This window comes from Sphaerodactylus townsendi, linkage group LG03 (genome assembly GCF_021028975.2).
Source record: "Sphaerodactylus townsendi isolate TG3544 linkage group LG03, MPM_Stown_v2.3, whole genome shotgun sequence".
Taxonomy (NCBI): domain Eukaryota; kingdom Metazoa; phylum Chordata; class Lepidosauria; order Squamata; family Sphaerodactylidae; genus Sphaerodactylus; species Sphaerodactylus townsendi.
The window spans coordinates 74,754,645-74,773,543 of record NC_059427.1 but is presented as its reverse complement, the minus strand read 5'-3'; the positions used below and the strand labels follow the sequence as shown (position 1 = coordinate 74,773,543).

Below are 18,899 nucleotides of genomic sequence, written 5' to 3'. Positions count from 1 at the left end.
GATTAATGGTACTAATCTTTGTAGTCTGGCAATCAGTGCTAAATTCAGGAGAACTGCAGGCCTCACCTGGAGGTTGGCAACCCTTTTAAACTCCCATCCCATCTCAAGCATCAAGAAAATAATGAGTGGGTGCAGTACTAAGACCTTTTTGTAAGCCCCATTGAATAAAATGGGACTTCTGAGCAGACCTACTTAGGATGGTTTTGATTTCACCTGCTGATGCCTGCAAACATGAGCTCAAGGACCTGCACAATCAAATAGTTTTAAGTTTAAGATGGAGTAAAACAGAATGCAACATTTCTTCAAATTTATAATAGGAGTAAATGTAGTTGTCATGGCTTGTATGGGGGTAGGGCAACTTATGAGCATCAAATGGCTATTAGGAAGAGTGCTTCTGTATATAAGCCAACACTTTTCACATATACAACAGAGTTTACCAACTTCTACTGGTATAAAAATACTCTATCCAGCAGCAGGCCCCAAAAAACCCTGAAGCATGTGACAAGTCTGTGACTACATAGGGAGAATTTTGCAGCATGCTACTAGGGCGCCATCTGTGCATGCATTCAGGCATGTATTTTTATTTGTACTCTCTGGAATTGCTGCTATAATGTATTTTAATGTTTTATCGTTATATTGTATTTTATGAGACCTTATATTGTATTTGTTTTATGTCTCATTGTACACCGCCCAGAGCCCTTCGGGGGTTGGGTGGTCTATTAAGCTGAATAATAATAATAATAATAATAATAATAATAATAATAATAATAATAATAGGTGAACACAACCTGTCTCAGTCACCAAAAGTGGTGGAAAACAGCCAACAAGGCACTGCTATGATGGTCAGATACAAATCTAGATAAAGATTAATCTCACCTCCATTCTTTCACGTTCTGCTTTACTTTTTTCATACAATGGTGTGTTACCTCCATTTTTGCTGCAAGAAAATGTTACAAAGTATTACACAACTGTGAGTAGCACAACCTTGCTTAGTTGAAACACAAAAGTATCGTTCTGTACTCACAATTTTTGTGCACACATCATGCACTTATTGCTATATTGTCTGCCAAAAGCATCACGAACTGGGTCATTCTCTCTCGTACAGATAATTCCATTATTCATGAAATAAGGCATGTATTCACTGCAGCCATCATCCTACAGTGAAGAAGAAAAATTAACTTCTCCAGGCAGCCTCACTAAAGATTATCTACCATATGTCTTAATTTTGCCAGAGGGATGAAGGAATGTAAATTCCAATTTAAGGGATATTAGAGAACTATATGATAAGAATTGTGATCAATGACCTTTCATTGAATTGAAACCAGTAGATTCAATTTTTTAAAAAATTATTTGTAGTTGGGAGGTTTAGAATTTTTTGTATAATAATGAAGACTATGATTTAATCAGGCAGGTTACAAGCCTGAGAAAAGTGTTGTAAGGACCTTTTAAATTAATAGACTATATAAGCACATTTTAAACTCTCTCCTATAAAAAAACAGGACAGAGGGTCTCCTTGTTACAAAGTCCTTGTGTTTATTTAGCAATAACATAAGGACTTCAAAGCCAACATTTGATGAAGTTTTATGACTCATGTGTTCCCTTCTCTCCTTGAGGTTGCTTTGCATGAGCAAAAGAAGATTAAGGCCATTTTTGCCTGGTCAAAATATTCCTGGGTGAGCACGGAAAATATCCCTGTGCAGTCGGGAATTCCGCACGGTTCCCAAAGCTGCACAGGGTCTGCCCCAGTGTTGCCCCATGATATTTACCTTAGCCTGATGTTCATTCAAGCTGCCATTCAAAAACAACAGCCAATCAGAATGTGGGATGCTAGGCAAGCTCACAGGTGCTTGCAGCTGCCCCTCAAAAGCAACAGCCAATCAGAACAATCACTTGATATATTTTCCTCAGTACAAGTTTTATTCTAAATCAATTAGCAGACCTATTCACTAGTTTTCTCCCTCTGACAGCAAAATCTTACTTTAAACCACTAAAAACACAGATCAGTTTCTTCCATTCCCACCACACATACACAAAAACACCAAAAGAGAGCAGACCAAGTTTCTTTTTTCCCTTCCAGCTGCCTGATCTCCACTCCTGACGTCCATTCAAGCTGCCACTCAAAAACAATAGCCAATCAGAACACGGGATGCTGGGCATGCTCAGACATGCTTCTGAAATAAATACAGACGTCCCGCTCGTGCGGAGCAAACTGGAGCATTTCAACTCTGCTCCTGAGCAGAAGTGGGGTGCCATGCAAAGGGAGAAACCGGGACAAAAAAAGCCCTGGTATATATGATCCTGGTTCAACCCCACTGTAATTTTGCCACGCAAAAACAGCCTAAATCTTATTCTTCGCATTGGCCTATTAGGGATGATTATCAGTTTCATAGTCAGTGTACCTTCCTGTCCGGGCAATTTTTTTGTGTGCAGAAATATTTTTTTGCAAAATTGTCGCTAGCCCCACTCTCACCAGTGAAATAGCTGAGATGTAGTAATCTTAAATTAAATCCATCCAAGATGGAGATCAGGCATAGGCGCTCTGCCATGTGGTGGGGGACAAATGCCCCAGCTGCAGGCATGGGGGGGTGGGTGGGAAGAATAACTCCCCCACCCCTCCCTTCAGACCTGGAGCAGCCTCCATGGCCCAGAGCAGCCTCAGTGGACTGGAGCAGGCTGCTCGTTTAGCTTTTAAAGGTGAGGCATGTGGGGGAGGGGCGCACGGGGTTGGCACCATTTTGCCCCGGGAGCCAGTTTTTCCCCCATGGCACTGAGGTCAGGTAATTGGGCCTGGGGGTCTTGGGATCAGTGAAAGTTCTTGACAGTGTGCAATTTACACCTGCATCAATCATCTTCAGGGGGTTGAATTTGACTCTGGATGACTATTTATCTATGGAGTACAGGTCACAAATGTAGCTAAGATAGCATTTTTTCACCATCACTTGATCCAGTGGCTGGTCCCAAATCTGTCTCACCCTAACTTAGCCACAGTGATCCATGCAATGGACACCTCCAGATTAGACTACTACAATGCATTCTTTGCAAGGCTACCCTTGAGACTGATCCAGAAGCTCCAACTGGTACAGAATGTGGCAGCTTGGGACCTGATGGGGACTCCAGAAACACATATTCTGCCAGTGCTCCCCGACTAAACTGGCTTTGGATACAGTACTGAATCAGGAGCAAGGTTTGGTGTTAATTTTTAAAGCCCTTAATGGTCTGCAAGACTAACTGTCCTAATATGTGCTGTGTTCAACTAGGGACAATTTGTTGGTGGTCCCTGGCCTGAAATCTGTCTGGCTTTCCTCAGCTCTGACTGAAGCCTGGTTGAATTCTCCTTTGAATGAGACCCAGAATCTGTTGGAGAACTTATTGCAATTCTGCATTGTCTGTAACGTAATGTTTGGCCAGACCCATGGTTGAGGACATCAATGGTTGTCATTTAGCTGGCCTGCCTAGCCTCCCCTTCTTTCCCTCCCTTTCCTTTAGTTACTGAAGTTATTGTTTATTCCCTTGTAGTTAGATTTTCAGTTATCCCATGCCGTATCTTTTCCCCTCTGATAGGCCCCCATATAGGTATTTTATGGCACCATTGTATATTTTGTATGGTTTTTAAATGAATTATGGTTTTTATGATGTAAGCTGCTCTAAGCTTAACTTGTTTGAGAAAAAATATTACAAATGAAAAAGAATTTTGAAATAAATATAAAAAATGAAAACATATTAAAGTTTCAGTTGCACTTAACCAAAAAATGGCACATCCCAGGGCTAGAAAGTTATTACAAATTACATCAGCTGGAGCAGGGGTATAGGGGGAGAAAATGGCACCTAGGGCAAAATGGCACCCAGGCACCACCCCCACAGTGCCACCCCCTGCAGCCCCACCCCTGCTCCCCCACTTACCTTTTTCTGCTTTCTGCTGACTGAAAACAGCTTTCTGCCGGCTGAAAATGGGTCAGGCTAGTGGGGCGGAGCCAGGCCTGATGAGGCGAGAAGGGGGCAAGGTGGGAAGGGGGTGGGGCAATTTCCCACCGCCACCAGCGTGCGCCTGGGGCATGATGCACCCCCAACTCCCTTAAAGCTATGCCTCTGAGCTGAAGTCAAAATGTTTGGATCTTGTTAAAAATAGTCCTTTGCATGAAGGAGGAATCTTTGGCACAATGCAGATGAGTCTTCCCTACCCCCAGCATTACCATCATGATTGTTTCCTACATACATTTCAGTTTTGCATTCCTTTCCTACTGTAGACACATCCTGCCCTCGTAGTTATAGTACATGATGGTATTCATACTTCACTGGAGAAGAGTAGTTGCCATTTTCCACTTGCAGGGCGCCACATTGTCTGGTGATGCTTCAGTAACATAATTATGTGGGATTGGTAATCCCACATCACTGTTGTCTCATATGAATTCAGGGAAGTGGGGCACTGAAATGTGAGCTTCCTATCTGAACCCAACTGGTTCGATTACTCAGATGTTTTCTAACGGACTGTGAGTTCCAGGAAATGAAAGATGCAATGGTTCCATTCTGGCTACACATCCATTCAGATACCATTAAAAACCATTTTAAAACTCCAGCATATCTAATTTTTGAACTATTTGAAATTCACAGGTTTTCAAAAATGTTATAACATGTTCAAGATTGGCACCCTCTTCAACAATAGATCCCCTAAATATGTCTGAAACAGCCATTGGGGACACCTCACAATGGACTAAATCTACTGAAGTATTTCTGAGGACAGAAGAGTCTCCATCACAAAGTAGGTTTTTCTCATCTCCATGCTTCAAATATAGTTCCAAATCTACCCCCCCCCAAAAAAAAATATTGTTTCTCAGAGTCCCCTGTCCAGTGGATCCAAGACAGAATGTAATATATATGAGCGTAATCCTGGAAAAGAATGGTGAAGGTACATCCTGTCCTCACTGGGAAGGGAATGATGGTGAACAGGCCTTAAGTTTCCAGTTTCCCAATCAATCCAATAACAATTAATGAAAAAGCTTGGGATAAGGAGCAAAGAACCATCAATCAACATGATTGTCAGGAAATAAGTTTGTTCATACATTTAATCTGGCTATCAGAAAGCATGCATTCAAAATTATTGCTTCTTGCATGTCTCTACTGATCAATAAACTATGAAGGAAGAAACCATTTCTAAGTAGTGCTGTAGATCTGCACTTGGATCTCTTTGTATTCAATACAAAGATTAATCATTATCCTGACTCTTAAATTAATTAACATACACTCCAACTCACAAAGAAGTTTGAAGTCTTCCATTTCAACAGAGCCACCACCAAAACCACTTCATCAAATGCAGGATTAAGTATCATCAGATTAAGACTTCTCATGGTTTAGTAACAATGCCTTCCCACCTTTTTTGAAGTACTCGTAGACCAGCCTTCATTAATAGTGAATCCTCTTTTTTTACTATTAATAAAGACAACAGAAAGCACACATTATGAATGGAGAATTTTAATAATATATTCCTGTAACATACTACTATATGAAAGCAATCATTCTACAAATGGTTCTTTCTCATAAGAACATAAAAGCAGCCCTGCTGGATCACAGCGGTGATCCATTTAGTCCAGCATTCTATTTCACACAATAGACAAACAAGGACAAAAGAAAGACCAGTGAAAGATTTCCTACAGCAATTCACTAAAGCACTTACAGTTGTAATATAGTTGTACTACTGTACTATGATTGTACTACAGTTGCATAGTGTGATATTATGCTACCATTGCACTATTTCCATATGTTGGAAGTTGAACAAGGGAATTGTAACAGCACATCAACCTTGATCACTTATGATGCCAAGGTGATAAAGAGTATGGAGTACTATTTGGTGACATTCATGTTTGGTCTTCGGCAATCATAATGTCAAAGTGGGGAATGGTAGTCCAGCTCAGTTTTTGGCCCTGGATTGGCCCAGATGATGGCTCTATCTTTGAACAAAATGGATTTCAGACCTTGACTATATATAATTTATATATTTAATTTATTAAGAACATTTTTATGCTGCCCTTTCAGGCAGCGCTATATAGTTTGCTATCAGCAACTGTGGTTTTTGCTGTGATCACAATGAATAGCACTGGTCCATTGTTTAGCATTCCCTGAGGAACATGGAACTGTAAGGACTGCTAATCACCTCTTAATCTTGAGAGAAAACACTTATTCAGGGGGCAACTTGTCCAAATGAATTTTTGCAAGATCTCTCCCTCCAGACAGCCTCATCTGTGTTTCACTGTGGAATATATTTGATTTGGGAAGTGGCACTGAGTTTTAATCTTACTTTGAGTTAAAGCATGTCTGGAATCTCTGGAAGACTTTTAGGGATAAGGCATGGGGAAAAGGCCATTGGCAATGCATCTCTGTAACTTCTGACTCGAACCCACAAGTCATACCACTGACTCTCTAGTATTTCAACCAATCTCTGTGGTAAAAACCATAAAAATCTGGAAGATTCCTAGAACATTACCAATGTCACTTCTGAGTTCCATTGCTGTTTTATGTCCCCCATTTGCCCACCGCTGCTCACTAGTAGAGGCAGAGGAACACTGTGGGAGTCTTCCTGCTAATAATGGGCAAATGGCAAACTATTGTTCTAACGGTATTGGGAGAAACTGTGGATTCAGTTGAAGGAGAACAGAAGTTGGTACATCCACTGGAATATACTGTATCTATTGTGTCAACTAAATTAAGATAAGCAGCTGCTGGGATGCCAACAGAAATCTGTAGGTTTCTGATGTATGAGGAACTACAAGTATAGGAAACAAGATTGCACTGACTTCAATCCTGTACTTAAGGAAGATCCCCCCAAAACCTTTGCATGCACAATTATGCTGGGTAGGGGTACCGTTCTTTGAATCCTAGCCTAAATAACCTTGGATGGAAGTCTCCAGGCAGTGCTGCTGATTGCCGAGAAAGCATAAAACCACCAGGAACATATGCAACTCTGACAAACAAAAACAATGTTATGACTGATATGAAGACCAGCATACTAATTGGGGGAGCTAAAAGATGTTATAGGTATGGGGATTTTTGTTCACTGGGTGCAAAAATGAATGAGGGGAAAATTAAGTCAACACTTCTGTCCCCATCTCTAAGGATGGGGTGCCACTATGGTACTGCCCTGACCCAGAGAATGCAGAAAAGTCTAGGAAGGAAGTGGGATGAAGCAGTCTTTTATTTTCAGGGTCAGTCAGTCTTTAGGATGTCTTGCTGCACCTCCAAATGCCTATTCTGTCATGCTGTCACCTCTTCCTAGTTCTCTTAACCCTAGTCTGACGGTTAAAAGGTCCACAATTCTCTGAGGATCTTGTCTTCTCAGTCTCTCTAAAGCCTTCTCAGTGTCCCTGAATCAACTTGCTTACTCGGGATCAGAGTTGTAACAAGAACAGCAAAAGGATGGTATGGAGGCAATTAATCTTACTATTCAGAGTGGCTAACATGCATCAAGCTTGCTCTCATGTTTGCCATTGTTTGTTTCAAATGCATATGGTTAATCTCTGCACTATTTAGTGTGCCTGAGGAGTAGTTTAAAAGTGTACTGTAAATTCAAACCTTACTTACTTATTCTTATGAACTGCCTGTTCATAAGTCCCATATTATTTACATCTTCTGTTATTTCTATATCCATGTATTTTAAGATTTATTCACATATCATACAAGTTACTTTTATAGCATTTTATATCATAGCACCTTCCAATAAACTGTTTCATTTGAATAAGTAATATCTTGGATCTCTGTGTATCTTCCAGTTGGGAGTCATTTACCCATCACAGTGAATTACTGCCTTGCTGGGGATTTAGGGTGAGAACAGGAAACTGTTGGAAAACCTCACAGCAAGGCAAACAGCCATGAGGTAAGTAGGGAATATAAAAAAGGCCATAAAATAGCCCTGAAAGTGAGCTAAAGTGGTACAGGAGGAAAAGGAAGTGAGGATGTTACATCCTTCTTAAAGGCACAATCATATGTACAACAGCAGGTACACATTAACACCTATATAATTTTTAATTTGAACTTCTGTTGGCTTTGTGGAATATGCCAACAGGATTCTTAAATTCAGATGTTTACCTTGGTGGGCTGCAGAAAGGGCAGAAACTGACCTCCCTTTTCTGGGAGTTATAGCTTGCAACATTTGCCTTAGCCAAAGGTTTCTGCCATAAATATGAAACTAGGAATCTGTCTGTAGGAGGAGAAGACACAAGGAAAACAACCGGTATAGCAACTCTTTATCATTGCTTTAATGTCCCTGAAGCAATTGCTTATTTTTACTCACAAGACTTCACGGCACATGACACACTTGTTCGTATGTGTCTTGCCATCTGGACCAATGATAGGATTGATGTCTCTACTGCAGTATAAACCCCCATTGCGTAATAAGGGCTGGAATTCAAGGCACATGCCTTCCTAGAGGAAGAAAGGAGCATTTAGTGAGGCTTGCCTGCCCTAGGCTGCAATCTTTAAATTGTTTACAATGCAGTCAGCAACCTGAGGAATACACGGCCTTTTACTGTGCTTTGCTTTCCACTGTCAAAAAAGAATAAGACAGTTTTTATTTTTGTTTTGTTTTGTTTTTTACATTTGTTCTGCAATATGTTGGTTTGTGTTTCTGCTGGATTGGATTATGGTGTGGTTCATTGGCTTCTTGGGGTGGGAGGCATTGACCTGTGATCAATGCATTGCTCATGCTTCTTTGCTTTTCTTCTGGAGGAAAAAAGGCTGGGTTTTTCCTCCATTGATAGCATTGAGGAAAAATGTAGGCATGTGAGAGGCAGTTTAAACCTGTTGATCCCTGTACAAAATGAATCCCCTTCACCAGAAATAGCCCTTTAAAGCAAAAAGACAGGCAAAATATGGATATCTGCCTTTTTTTCATTTAAAAGATTCACATCATTGTCCCATCCCCGCAGTTTCAATTAGCAGGGAAGGAAAAGTTAACCACCTCTTTTAAAAGCTGGTAGAGATCCATGATCTCTATCACATCTGATACCAAGTTCCCAGACTTATGTCAAGCTCTGGAAAAGTACATAAAACAAACTCAAAATTTCAGATAGTGCTTTCAGGAAAAGAATGATCAAAAATAAGATGAGACCATTTTTTAAAGAGATGTTCCCTAATTTGACTCTCATACCAAAATCCACCTGGTATGCTACTGGGAACTCAGCTTCCTTCTGTGTGGTTTTTACAAAATCCAACTCAGCTCCAAGTGTATATATTGCACTGGGGGATTACAGGTGTAGGTCATCTGGCTGATACTCATTCTCCCCACCACCCCATGGACCCAATCCAAATCCCCCGCCTTGGGACATTGATTCCCAGAATTGTGTTGTGTAGCTGTTGGTATGATTGTTGGCCAGAGAGGATAATAGATAATAGGTGTCTTGCAATCCTAAGCACAGGAGCACCCTTCTATACATATTGACTAGGAGTGCAATGTAAAAACACAATCCTAAAAAGTATTTTCACATATTTTTCTTCTAATATATGATTTCACATTGAGCTGATAAACTGTAACGACTGTCCTTGCATTATCTAGATTTTCATATATCTCTTTGAGTATCTGAATTCTCATTTTTGCCTTTTGTTGAGGCCTACATATTATTTACACATTATGAACAGTTTTAATTATATCCTTAGTCTTATAATATTTATAGTCTGAAGTTATTTTAGTACATTCATAAGGCATTTTAGTACATTCATAAATTTGTTTGAAACAGCCTGTTACACTGAGGAGATTCCTTCTATACAGTTTGTGTTAACTACCTTATAAGAAATAATAGAAAAGTTTGGACTAACCTGATATATAGCTTGACTGACAACATCTGTAACAGAAATACAGAGAGAGACTGTGAAATTTTGAGAAGTGCTTCATAAAAATGGTTACTTAATCCAAACAGGAAGCCAGTGAATCTAAAATTATGACTCCAATCCAAATTTGTTGTGTCTTGTTGCATATTGACATAGTGACCCCCAGACGAGGTGCTCATGCCTATCCAAGCACAACATAAACGAACTCCTGCAGCTGGATATACAGATCTCCCTTCTTGGACTAGTTGCCGGAATTCCAGTGATCTAGATATTTGCTTAGACATGAATCCCATTATTTCAACAGGACGTATTTCTGAGTAACATGAGTAAGGCCATTTCCACAAGCCTTATCTGCCTTAGCTTCAAAGCTGGTGGAAAGTGTTTTCTTCTTCTAATCCACATGACAGCCAATTTCCATGGCGTGGCCCCTCAGTGGCCATTTCCTCCACTCTTCCACCTAGGGCATTTTAATTTTTTAATGGCAGTAGAATATCTTTATATTTATATTCCATTGTAACAATATGTTTAACAGATTCTCTAAATGCTTAGTGGTTTGTTATTGTTTTTTTGTAAAGTAAGGGTCTGGCCCCTTCCTTTGTGGAGATATAAAGATAGTGGCATGTCTTCCCAACAAAAGGAAATAGAAGCTTATCTTTTTGAAAGATCAGAGCCAAGAATTCAGGTATACCTAATCTTATAATATTACATCAATCTAATAATATTCTAGTGTTGGTTTCTTTAGAAAATGCCCAGGAATAGAGGTCTGGCTGCTGCTGAGGAATTGGGGAGAAGCTTGCCATTTGGGAGTCCTGTTGTTGTCATGCTTTATCAGCATCTGAATCAGCAGTGGGGAAACCACCCAAACCCATCCCCAGGTGGAAACCACCTATATTTTGTGAGTCTCATTGCCCATAAATCTAATGGCCATGCTCCTCACTTGCACCTATAGAAAAGAAAGACTTTCTGCACATCATTTGCTTGCATACCATTCCTTTTCTAATAAGTGGTGATGGGCAGTTTATAGAAACCATGTTCTTAGCATGGTGCTCATTTTAATGGTAACTTTATCAATTATCTTGTGACAGGATTGTAGCTTGGGTTGTTCATCCACTCAACTAATCTGATATTTCTGTGTAAAGATGTACTGAAGTACACATCCACTAACTACAACTTCATAGAGCCGAAGCATAAATTGAACTAGGTGACGCCTCAATAATTCCAGGTTCCTCCTTCCAATTACAGCACCCACCTCAAAGTCATGTTGTTAACTGTGGGTTGGGAAATTCCTGGAAATTTGAAGGTGGAAGGAAAGGCAGAATCTGAGGAAAGGAAAGACCTCAGTGGTATATAATAGCAGGGGAAAGGATTTCCATAGTCTGCAGGTCAGTTATAATTCTGGGAAGTCTCTAAGTCCCATTTGCAGGTTGACAAAAGTACCCCCAAGAAACTCTCTGGTACAGCATGTGGAAGTTCTTGAGAGATGGAATCAGTGGAAATAAGGGACTCCCCTCTCTTGCTGGAGCAGAAGTGCACAAGAAGCTCTTTGGATCCCATCCCCCTATTATAAAATAAGAAAGGGTCATTATCCTATTCTAAATTTAACACCCAGGCATTTCTGCATGAAACCTATAATTTACTGGCTAAGCTATAGGAAGTTTTTAGCAAATACTAGCTATTTTGTAGCATTTGTCATAGAAATATCATCTAATTCTAGTAGACCTATTCTCAGCCAAGCTGGCTCAGATATACAGAAAAGCACATAGTACGCTTCTTGTAATACTACATAACCTTAGAAAATCTACATTTCAACAGCCCCCATTCCCACACTGGAATCGCCTTATGTAGCACTCCACCTCATCTTCAATGATCCAGATCTTCTAATTGTCCAGATACTAAGCTTTTTCCCCCTCATCAACTCACATCTGAATTATGGCGACCCCTGGTGAGGTTTTCAAGGTAAGAGACATTCTGAGGTGGTTTACCATTGCCTACCTCTGCATAGTAATCCTACACTTCCTTGGTGGTCTCTCATCCAAGCAGTAACAAAAGTTCACCTTGATAAGCTTCCAAGTTGCAATAAGCAGGCTAATTCCATTGTGCCTTGTTATCTTTTGCAGGTACATTGTGGAAGGCCTATCTTTCCACTTAACACAGTTTGAAGACTACTTTGTAAGTAGCAGGCAAAGGAGATGCAACACTTACATCAAAACCCTAGAATGGGGACCCAACATCCCCCAGACAAGGCAAAATCAACTGACCACAGAAACCCACCATTTCCTGATACTGATTTAAATCAGGAACAAACTGACAGGATGTACTAGAATCCAGAGTGTACCTTCCAGATTTCAGATTATTTGAATGGCACATGGGCCAATCTAGTGCTATAAACTGAGACCTCCTCATTTAGGAGCCATTGAAAAAAACAGGTGCTAATAACATGTGGTTCTAGTCAATAGCCCCAAAGCATCACCTTAATCTTTCCATACACAGTCCGTGGGCCAGCCCACAAGACAATTCCTCAGGTGCCAGGACATAAGTGTGTCTGTCTTTAAAGAGATGCCATACTAGGGATACCATGACACATAGGTGACCTGATAAACATCTGCATTGGGTAATTCTGGATTAGGGCCTCAAGTAGCAAAACCCATTCATGGTCACAATAATGAATTAATCCAAAATATGGAAAATGCCACCCTGAGATCTTTATCCATCAACACGATCAAAGCCGCACTATACTTCCTCAGGCCCTGCCACGTACAACTTAATTCTTTTGCCATGCCATAGATAATTTAGTTTACTAATAGTAAGTTATAAAGGAGTCCTCAGAGATAAATACTGGGTTAAATAATACAATCAAAGAACTAAAAAATGGAAGTCTACCTCTGAGAACTCAGCTAAAGTGACTGTTTGCAATTTTAGGATTTCCTAGACTTTCTGACAACAAAACAGACCATGAAAACAGGATGGTGTTTATATATAAAACAGCACTAAGAGCTACAATGTCATACTCAGTTGTCCTCTACTCATTTTATCACTTCTTTCTGACATCCTCACCATAGTGTTAATGTCAATACCAATAATGTAAAGACTAAAGATGTCAATACCAATAATGTAAAGACCAAAGAATCACATTTTGCCTCTGTTCATTTTGATCCCTTTCCAAATTGTTAGAAGATTGTAAGAAGATTGTTAGAAGATAGTTAGAAGAATTTAAAATGTAGTCTAACTTTCACAAATATACAGATCAAAATTTGTCATTAACACATGAAAGCTATTTACTCAGAAGGCAAACTGGAATGGTCATCTCCAATAAAAACAAAATTGATGTTAATGATTGGCATAATAATCTTTTGATAATAATCTTTTGAAAAGGATTTTCACATGCAAAAGATCAAGATATTTACCAGTGGCAGAACCATACCTATTATGTCTTTCATAAACAATTTCAAAAATATCTAACTATGTCACAATCATGGATGAAGTATAACAGGGGGATCCTTCTAACATTGCCTTTCCCTGGTTTTTTCAATTCAGCAGGAACTAAAAAGCAGTACTTCTATTTCTTAGGCAAAAACAGAGACATGGAGCTGTAATATTTATAACAAATGTTACTTACCTTCAAAGTAGTTGAAAAGCATCAGGACCACAAAGACACCTGTTACCTTCATGGTAAGAATAGTGGTGGTAAGCGTGCTTTGATGCTATTAGTTCATTGCTCACAAGAAACCTGACAGAGTAAGCTTCAATTGTGTAAGTACGTATGGGAGGTCAGTTTCTCCGCCTTTCTTATGACATAATCTTTAGAACAGCCATCATTAACCATGAAAACCAGTCTGATGAGGGATGATTTGAATTCTAATGATTCCATCAACATAATTTTCATCAGGATGGAACAGGCTAAGAGTTACACCCTGGATTTTATCAAAATGAGACATTTACCTTTAGAATATCTCATTTTCCAGTACAAACAGAGCACCCTGGCTGTTGGAAGCTCCATCTAAGGGGTACATACAAATCAAATGTCACAATGAGCTGTACATTACATACTTTTGCTGTCTTGAACTTCAGTGTCTGGAGACCTTTACGCTTTAATGAACCAGTTCAAGATACAAACTCAGTGTTTCTAGATTCCTGAATCAGAATATCTGCAAAGAATTGGAGCCCACAAATGTAGTTTATCTGCTCCTCTTATTCTTGCTGTTACCCTTGGCTGTTGATTGTGCAGAGTCCTCCTTGTACTAAATACTCTTGCATCAAGTTTCCCATCACCAGTTTTTTCCATTTAAATGCTCATAATTCTACAGACACAGTAGCAAAATAGTGTAACCCAGCGAAAGCCAGCATGGTATAGTGTAGTGGTTATAAGCAATGGATTTGATTCCCCACTCACTTTGATTCCACATGAGTAGCAAACTATAATCTGGTGAACCAGATTTCCCCATTCCTACACATGAAGTCTGCCAGGTGACCTTGGGCCAATGACAGTTCTTTTAGAACTCTCTCATCCCCACCTATTTCATGTGTCTGTTGTGGGGAAGAGAAGGGAAGGCAATTGTAAGCCATAGAGAAAAGTAGAGCATAAAACCAACTTCTTCTTCCATCATGAGTTATAAGCTGTATTCCCTTTCTGGTACATATACCACTGATACTCCACAGTGATTGGTTCCTGAGTTAATTCAGTGCTATCTAACCATGTGGCTGGGAAGCAGAGGGGGAGGACGTGATCATATGCAAGGGAAAGACACTTTCCCCGCCACCTCCATTGCTATCACCCCTGATGCAGAAGCCAGGTAAGCAGTTGGAAATAAGAGAGAGCAGTCTAGCTGAAAAGGAACTTTGGAAGGAATGTGGACAGTGCAGAACACAGACACAAACAATAAGCATACTAAACTCACAGCAATTTGGGCCAGTTCATATATTTCACTTTCCCCCTGTATCTGTTCAACAAATACATTCTGAGAATTGCATGCAAGGAACTCTATTCTTAGGCCTGTCTGAGATTAATTCATAAAAGGACAACCTTTCGCTGAATGCCATTTTTCCTACCTGAAACACACTTGGGAAGTTCTATTTGGTCCACTGGGGAAACTTATGTGTAGCTCATCAGTACACACACGATTTCCCCAACAGGGCAAATAACATCTCCCTAGAGCTGTTTCAGGTCAGTAAAACAGTGTGGAGGGAAGCTTAAGCCTCATCTCCATATGGACCAGAGTAACCCCATGCACTTGAGAATTAAATTTCAAGCACAGAACACCCAGAGCATGTCTTGTTGAAAAAACCCACAGTTGTTGTTGTTGTTGTTGTTGTTGTTATGTATGCATGCATGCATTTACTTACTTACTTACTTACTTACTTACTTACTTACTTACTTACTTACTTATTTATTTATTTATTTATTTATTTATTTATTTATTTATTTATTTATTTGATGAACCGCCCACCCCCGAAGGGCTCTGGGCAGTGTACAACGAAACAATAAGGAAGACAATAATGCACAATAAATAAATAATCAATTAAAATTCATAACTTAAACTCTATAAAACACAGCAGCAGTATTACATATCCAGGCTGGGAGGGGACAGATAGTGCTGAGTAGATGTTATAACAGCTATGCCAATGATGGTATAGCACGCAACACGGGGACACTCGAGGGGGGAAATCCGTGGCCAGCCTCCCCAAAGGCCCAGCAGAACAATTTGGTTTTACAGGCCCTGCGGAATTCACTAAGATCCTGCAGGTCCTGGACAGCTGATGGAAGCGTGTTCCACCAGACAGGGGCCAGGGCCGTAAAAGCCCTGGCCCGGGTAGAGGCCAGCCACATCATAGAGGGGCCAGTTGACAGGGATGTCATGTTGGTGAGGGAGCAAGCTTGTTTTCTGCTGCTCCAGAGAGTAATGGGTTCAAGCTGAAGGAAAAGAGATTCCACCAAACCTCAGGAAAAATTTCCTGATAGTAAGGGCTGTTTTACAGTGGAATGCACCACGTTGGAATGTGATGGAGTCTCCTTCTTTTTAAAAAGAAGCTGGATGGCCATCTGCCAGGAGTGCTTTGATTGTGTGTTCCTGCATTGCAGGGAGTTGGACTTGATGGCCCTTGGGGTATCTTCCAACTCTATGATTATGTAATTCTATAGAAGGAACTTGGCTTACTAAAGAAAATGGCTCAAAAATCACAAGCCATTCAATAACGTTCCAAATATCATCGTGAAAGTAAAAGTATTTAGGAAGAATTTTTTTTCAAAATTTCCAATTTTCTCATTGGAAACCCACACCCCTGCTCAGACTCCCACTCCAAATATTTTGGGTTTGTTTTAAAAAAAATGAACTGAAACTCCAATAGTTGTGCTACATTCCAAGCAAGCTGTAGAAATCCAAACGAGATGTAAAAGCACACACTATAATACTATATACATTTTATATAGAGATGGAGTGGGGTAACACAGTGTCCTAGATTATGCTGCCAGGCTGGGATATTGAGTTATAGCAGGGAGCTACATCTAATCAGAGCATCCATCAAGCAATTTTAGTATTAGAGGTCTGGTCCAAGGGTCAAAATACACAGAGTCAACAGGTCAGAGGAAGCACTGCAGCAGTCATATGCTTTGTTGTGTCCAGGCCAGTATGCTCTGCACACCTGCTTAATATAGGGTCTTCCAGCATGTTAATCTTCACCCTGGCCCCTTCTGCACATGCAGAATAATGCACTTTCAATCCACTTTCAATGCACTTTGGAGCTGGTTTTTATTGTGCGGAATAGAAAAATCCACTTGCAAACAATTGTGGAAGTGGGTTGAAAGTGCATTATTCTGCATGTGCTGAAGGGGCCCCTGTGAAGACTCTGTTTCCTCCTGCTGAAAAACGTGCTTTCTTTGAGCTAGCAGGCATACACTTCTCCAATTAACTTGCAAAAGCTCCCTGCATTGCTGCCTCTGTTGACATGGGGGCTCAGATGAGCTAGGTGCATGAGTCTCTCTAGCTGGAGTAGGACTAGATGTACGGCCTGCTTCTGGAGGCACTTCTAATTCTGAGTCTGGACATGCTTGTTGTTTACCCTGTAGAGCCTGCAGGAGCTCTGGTTGTTCCAAGTCCAGCCCTTTGCTGGTTCCCAACCTGGTCTGGGCTTACTGGGCTCTGCTCATCCCCTGAGGACTCATTGCTCTCCAGAGGGTGGCCCATGACACACAGTCTGCAAGTATTGTTCAAGGCTTTCACGGCTGGAATCACTGGGGTGCTGTGTGGTTTCCGGGCTGAAAATGCCAGCATAGTGAGGGGCAGTGTGCAAGCACTGGCGCAAGGCCAGGCATTACAGCAGAGCATTATGGGGCACCCACAGCAGCTGGGCGCCAGCAGATTTTCCCCTTTGCCTGTATAAGTACCCTGGAGAGGGTATTTACACTGGCAGAAGCCCATGCTGCAACCAGACAGGGATCCCCCCCCCCCCCCGATTGCACTGCCAAAATTGCAGCTAGAGATATTCCCAAATATCTCTGAATATTTCCAAGATTTTTCAGGAATTGTTATTTGGTATTCTGAAATCCTGAATACCATTTTGGCTGACTATAATATTATCCCCAAAATACCTCATCATTTCTTATCTGAGAAATATCTGGGTGCACACTCCTAGCTTTGTGGGGGCCAAAACTGGAATTAGTTTTTATATAGATAGAAAGTTTCTTAAAGTATAATATTAGAAGGATTAAAATACTTATTCTTTAATTTATTCTTTAAAGCTGACAAGTTTTTGCTTGCTTGAAGTTGTTTTAGAAAATAAAAAGTAAATTGCTCTTTGTATAAAACACAGTATTGTTTTAGAACTCTTGAATGAGAGCACACTAGGAAGGCCATTAGATACTATTTTTGCTTATAATGAAGTAAGCTATCCCAACAGGGAAAGTCAGTATATCTTATCCTCCCCTTTAGGCAACTGAAGTACAACAAAGACCTTTTTGTGTTCAGTGTATCAAAACACCACCAGTTTGTTTTGTGATTAGAGGAAGGAAAGGAAGCAAGTTCCTAAAACATCTCAAGGCTGACAAGCCATCAGTAGAGAAAGGATGATGGATACATGGATACATTCCTGCTTTTAACTATAATTCTGGCAAGAAACTTAAGATAATAGGAGAAGGATGTTACAAAGTGATGTTTATTGATTTGTGGTCAGATATTAAAATATGCCAGATGGAAACAATAAATTCAAGGTATAGTTACCCTAAAGTAACTTTAAATACTACCATAACCATCTCTCTTGCTAAGTCCCCACCTCAGAGAGGTAATGGACTATATCAGTGGTGGCCAACCTATGGCACGGGTGCCAGAGGTGGCACTCAGAGCCCTCTCTGTGGGCACTCGCGCACAGAGTTCATCATATGGGAGGAGGGTGGAAAATCACCCCCCCCTCACACACACACACATATAGGCTGGCCTAGGCATGATCCTTTATCTGGGAGTAAGCTCGGCTGCTGGCAATGGGACTTGCTTCTGAGTAAACCCTCCTAGGATCGTGATTCACCCGTTGAAAGTGTTGCACAGTTGCTTCACTAAGCTTACTCCTGAGTAACGTGTGCCTCAGAGCCAACCGTTTTTTCTAAACTAAAACCTCAGTATTCAGGTTAAATTGCCGTGTTGGCACTTTGTGATAAATACCAGTAAGTGGGTTTTGGGTTGCAATTTGGGCACTCAGTCTCAAAAAGGTTCGCCATCACTGGACTATATGTACTTTTATACAATGTTTTTAACCAAGCTTATCAAGTTCTGGGATATTCTAAAGATTGATGTCATCAGTGATGCAGCTTTAATGTGATTTTTGCAACTTGTAAACCAGTATAAAATGTGTGCATCTCACTTTTGTAATTTGCATCGATCCTCCAGGATCCTTTTATACCTTATTCTCTCACATCTGAATTCTTATTGGCTTTCTGAGCTTTAGATTTTTCATTGTAATCAAAAGTGGCTGCAACAACTTCAGATATTTCACTTTCATTTCTGTCCACTCTGCTATCCCACACCTGATAAACAACTAATGGGTGGGATTTCAGCACTTTAAACACAAACTAAGCTAGTATTGTTTCATGCATGCTCTTTTGGTTC

The 18,899-nt window shown here is 40.4% G+C and overlaps 2 protein-coding genes across 3 annotated transcripts in view; one reads left to right on the top strand and one right to left on the bottom strand.

Moving 5' to 3' along the window:
• The window catches only part of LOC125429813 (serine protease inhibitor Kazal-type 5-like), a 43,291-nt gene extending 29,768 nt beyond the window's left edge, over positions 1 to 13,523 (bottom strand). For both annotated transcript variants that reach the window (XM_048491318.1, XM_048491319.1), the window contains exons 1-6: positions 13,427 to 13,523; positions 9,799 to 9,824; positions 8,279 to 8,409; positions 5,367 to 5,421; positions 1,025 to 1,155; positions 877 to 937 (exon numbers count right to left, since the gene is read on the bottom strand). In XM_048491318.1, the coding sequence (XP_048347275.1) occupies positions 877 to 937; positions 1,025 to 1,155; positions 5,367 to 5,421; positions 8,279 to 8,409; positions 9,799 to 9,824; positions 13,427 to 13,478 (456 nt within the window). In that variant the 5' untranslated portion in view covers positions 13,479 to 13,523. The remainder of the gene's footprint in view (positions 1 to 876; positions 938 to 1,024; positions 1,156 to 5,366; positions 5,422 to 8,278; positions 8,410 to 9,798; positions 9,825 to 13,426) is intronic.
• LOC125429815 (trypsin inhibitor ClTI-1-like) overlaps positions 1 to 18,899 on the top strand; it is a 100,526-nt gene that overhangs the window by 36,871 nt on the left and 44,756 nt on the right. The gene's annotated exons all lie outside the window — the stretch shown is intronic.